At 39.2% G+C, this 4,349-nt stretch overlaps 1 protein-coding gene across 3 annotated transcripts in view; it reads right to left on the bottom strand.

The window, feature by feature from the left end:
- Positions 1-2,922: 2,922 nt before the first annotated feature.
- Positions 2,923-4,349, bottom strand: part of tll1 (tolloid-like 1) — a 60,427-nt gene continuing 59,000 nt past the window's right edge. For all 3 annotated transcript variants that reach the window (XM_028592309.1, XM_028592327.1, XM_028592315.1), the window contains one exon: positions 2,923-3,078. In XM_028592309.1, coding sequence (XP_028448110.1) covers positions 2,944-3,078 — 135 coding nt within the window. In that variant the 3' untranslated portion in view covers positions 2,923-2,943. The remainder of the gene's footprint in view (positions 3,079-4,349) is intronic.

Genomic DNA, 4,349 nt, shown 5'->3' with positions numbered 1-4,349 from the left:
GCTTCAAATGTGTGTCATCCGCTTTCATAATGGCTTTGGGCATGCGCATTGTTGTTTTCCCCCATGAAGGCGCTTGACATTTGCCCGTGAGGCTAGCCTATCATCACCCGGAGCCAAGCACTATTATTAAAACACCATTTAAAAACTATTCTATCAGCCACTGCCTTAAAAGTAATGATTAATAACAGCAGCAACCAAGGATTTTTCTTTTTTTTGTGGTCATACATTATCCAGAATTATATATATTTTTTAATTTACTCAGTACCAATAAAACCACACTTTCTTCTGCTGCTATATATGGAGCTGGATGGTGCCACTAGAGTTTATTAACCTTTTCAGTGTTTAATTGATACTTTGTTTTATTAAAAGCTACTTTAAAATAAGGAATTAAATTCAGAGCAGCAACAGCAGATCTTTGATCAGCTGTTCTGTGTGGGGTGCAGAGGTCATCTGCTGAGCCATTGTTGCACTTTGTGATCATTTATTTTTTTAGCTGGCACACTACTTATAATTAATTTATAGCATTTCTGCATACTGTTTGTGAGATGGAACATTATAAATTACATACATAAATGGAATAACACACAAGTCACAAAATAATCTACCAGCACCTCTTGTTTGTTTAATTTGTACAGAAACCATCATGTAAAAACTTGGTGAGCTTTATATTAGAGGTGCTGTCTCTTGTAGTTTCATATTTAGCATACAGACATGATAATGGTATAATCTTCTCATCTAACTCTCAGCAATAATCATATTTTCCAAAATATATTAATTTAAAAATTGATTATAATGTAACACTAAAAAAGGCTATATTTACTTAAGTTGCAAATGCCAGACTCAATAGAAAACACATAACATGGCTGTTGAGGTAGAATACATTAGCTTTAAAGTGATAGAAACAACTGGAGACAGGAAATAAAGTTAGTATAACAAAATAATTTTTAGAGTGGCTTCTTTTGGCAAACAAAGTAATAACAGACCTAATCTGAGCCTTTAAACACTATCACATGTGCTCTGTGACTATAATATTATCATGTGAAAGAAAACACTTGAATAGAATTATCACAAAGGGAAAACGCCAGGATTTGATTTAAGGATTAAGGATATTATTGTTGTCTCGTCTAAACCAGTAAAAAAAAAACAGAAAATATAAATTAATTCACAAAACACCGCAATAATCCACGAAACACAGATGTGTGTAGTTTTTGCCTGTGTGTATTTTAATGACTGATGCAGAGGACGTCATGTCAGTGTCTCTGAACTACAGACACAGAGGTGGAATGATAAAACAAAAGCTACAGTGGATCAGGGTCACCTGGAGCTTGGCACGTACAGCAATGAATGATTCAACTTAAAAACATACAGTTTACAGACATACACACACATTATTTCTCTATAATCTTCTATAACGCACACTTACACATTTGCATTTAACACAACAAAATGATGCATCCTGTATGCACCTTGATATTCCTTCGACTTTACAGCACTTTGCTCTCCAAGCTCCAAATATACAGAAGGGGAAGAGTGTTCAGATATGTTAGGGAAAATGCACACAAATGAGTTTCTGTGTATTCGTGGATGTGTAAGCATGTGTGTATGTATCTCTGAGAGCAGCTACAAAAATGACACACAAACACACATGCACCATTGACACTATCTCACACACAGACTACATTTCCCATGTTTTTGTTAACAATAAAACCATTCAAGATCTCCAAACAAATGAAATCCGCTGCCATAAAACCTCAAAGACACTCCGCTGACACAAGAGCATAGGGGCGACCAACGACAGCATACATTTTGGTTCTAAGGCAATATTGTAGTTCCACAGGACTAGTGCTGTTGATGCAGTGTGCTGTTTGCACACTGACTGTGTCTCCTATTGAAAACCTTTACTTCCAACCGCAGTCATCTGTCATTCAGTGTATTTTTATTTTTTAGCACCATGGGAATCTCTCCTTCAATCAGAATAGTGTCACTCCGAGAGACAGCTGTGAAAATATTCCCTTCCGATTTCCATTTTATTTTGGGGGGGGGGGGGGGTGAAGATGAAACTGGAAACATCCATGAAAGTTTGTTACAAGATGGTGCAAACTCAAAAACAGCATGGACACACGCACACACACACACACACACACAACATAATGCAAGGCTTGACATTAACATCACAGATTTGGAAATTCTCCATTTGCGACGTTTTCAATTTTTTTCCCCATTCCACGATGGTCGTCTGCATAAGCTTTAAGCAAAAAGGGCAAATGACGGCCTTCAGCCTTTTGTTTGTTCTTTTTCTCTGTACACACAGACACACATACAGTAAACACAATGTTTTTTTTACAATAAGACATGAAATAAAATCATCTGCAGCCGTTCTGAGCTGGGTTGAAGAGACCAGTTCCCAGGCATCAAAGGCAATAAAAATGTCTCTTTTAGAGTTTCCTCCCAGTTACTGTTGGGTATGAGCAGCCGTCTGATCACAGTAAGTTGCACATTTCAAGGAGTCAGAAAAGACTCCAAACTCCCTTGTTGGATGCTTTTTTTCTTTTAGGTAGAAGCTTCTCAGTTCCTCAAGCATCCGTAGTTTATTATTCTGAATATGAATCTTGTGTGTTTATGTGTGTTTTGTACTCTTTTGTTTTGCAACTGTGAGTATCCACACTGAGGGTAGCTCGACGTGCAGTAATGAAAACCATCTCCTCCACAGAAATGGCTCACTCAGTCGTCTCATATGAACTTATCTCGTTGTTTTTCCTGCCTCGTCCTCACATCGCGATGACCTGTGCGGGGCCGCAGAGGGGAGACTAATGTTCACGTAAAGTGTCGTCTTCCAGGCTGTACTTTTCTCGTTGCCATGGTGAAGGTCAAGGTGACAGTGGCGGAGGGGGTGGGGGGTGGGGGGGCCGCACAGAGGTCAGAGGTCACGGGCTGCGTGTGAGGTCATTTCCTGGTGTGAAGGCTCTCCTGGAACTTGGTGCTCGTGTAGCGGATGTGGAAGCCCTTCTTGCTGATTGTGTCGTCGCTATGGAAACGGATCAGCATAGCGCCTCCAGGCGAGTAGATCTCCTCCCTGGGCTGAGGAACGGAAGATAGAGAGGCATGTGAAGGGGTTTGTCAGACATTTGGAGGGTCACATCACAGAGTTTTGTATAATTCAGTCTATTAACTACATATCAAATATTCTTTACGTCACAGCTTCTTTATGTGTGTTGTTTAATAGATAGGGAGGTTGTGTGTGTATTTTTCCCAGTTTCCAGATAGTCCCCATTTATTCCATATTAACATCAATAAACTCTTGAAACTTGTGTCATTCTCATTGGTGGAACATAACAAGGTACAATTACTCAAGTACTGTTCTCTCTTAAGGGTATCTATTTTTCATATTGACACAAGGAGCTGAACAAGAACTTTGCGTTAACGAAAAATAAAAGACACAATTCTTTATTTGACAGGAGAGTTTAGACATGAAAGGAGAGAGAGAGGGGGAACAACATTCCACAAGTCAGAATTGAACCTGCAGCAGGACTGAGCCTCTGTACATGGGGCCCACGCTCTACCAGGTGAGCTATCCAGGCACCCCAGGAAATATATTTTTGGTGTATACTATGATGGGTTACACAACTCAAGCAAAACAAGAGTCTGCTAATAACATATTGATACCAAACAATTGAAACTAACAGCTGCCTGCAATGGCAGGAAGAATAAAACATCTAAGTCCACAGCGATAATGCAAAGTATACAGGTTTGTAGTTAAATCTAAGACTGCTGCTATTCTATATTTATCTGATTGCCAACAAATTGTATGAAAAGACCAAAACAAACAATGTGTTAGTCCATAACTCTATACTTTCTGACTTCCTCCCGTTGGTTCACCAACATATCATTTCTGGTGGTGATGGCGCAGTGGATATGACACATTCCTTTGGTGTGGGAGACCTGAGTTCAAATCCCACGGTGATACATCAACCAATGTGTCCCTGAGCAAGACATGTAACCCCTAGTTGCTCTGGAGGGGTGCTACCTCTGACACATATATATATATATAGCATTGTAAGTTGCTTTGGATAAAAGCGTAAGCTAAATTACATCATTTCTAAGTGTTATTATTTTAGTTTAAAAAAAAAAAATTGAACAATTTCAGCTGGGCACTGTAGTTATTAGTAAACGTTACTCAAAAAGGACTAAACGGTATATTTGTTGGGGACTCATTTCATCTGCAGGATAATACACCTTTAGTGCTCTAGTGAGTATTTACGGCATCAGGATGGTGTATGTGGGTAGAGTGCTCATGTTCATCATAATGAAGGAACATGTAACCCAGCGTAAAGGTGCGGCTTATGACGTGT

Source organism: Perca flavescens, chromosome 2, assembly GCF_004354835.1.
Source record: "Perca flavescens isolate YP-PL-M2 chromosome 2, PFLA_1.0, whole genome shotgun sequence".
NCBI lineage: Eukaryota > Metazoa > Chordata > Actinopteri > Perciformes > Percidae > Perca > Perca flavescens.
Note: the sequence above shows the minus strand (reverse complement) of the source record. Positions and strands in the feature narration are given on the sequence as shown.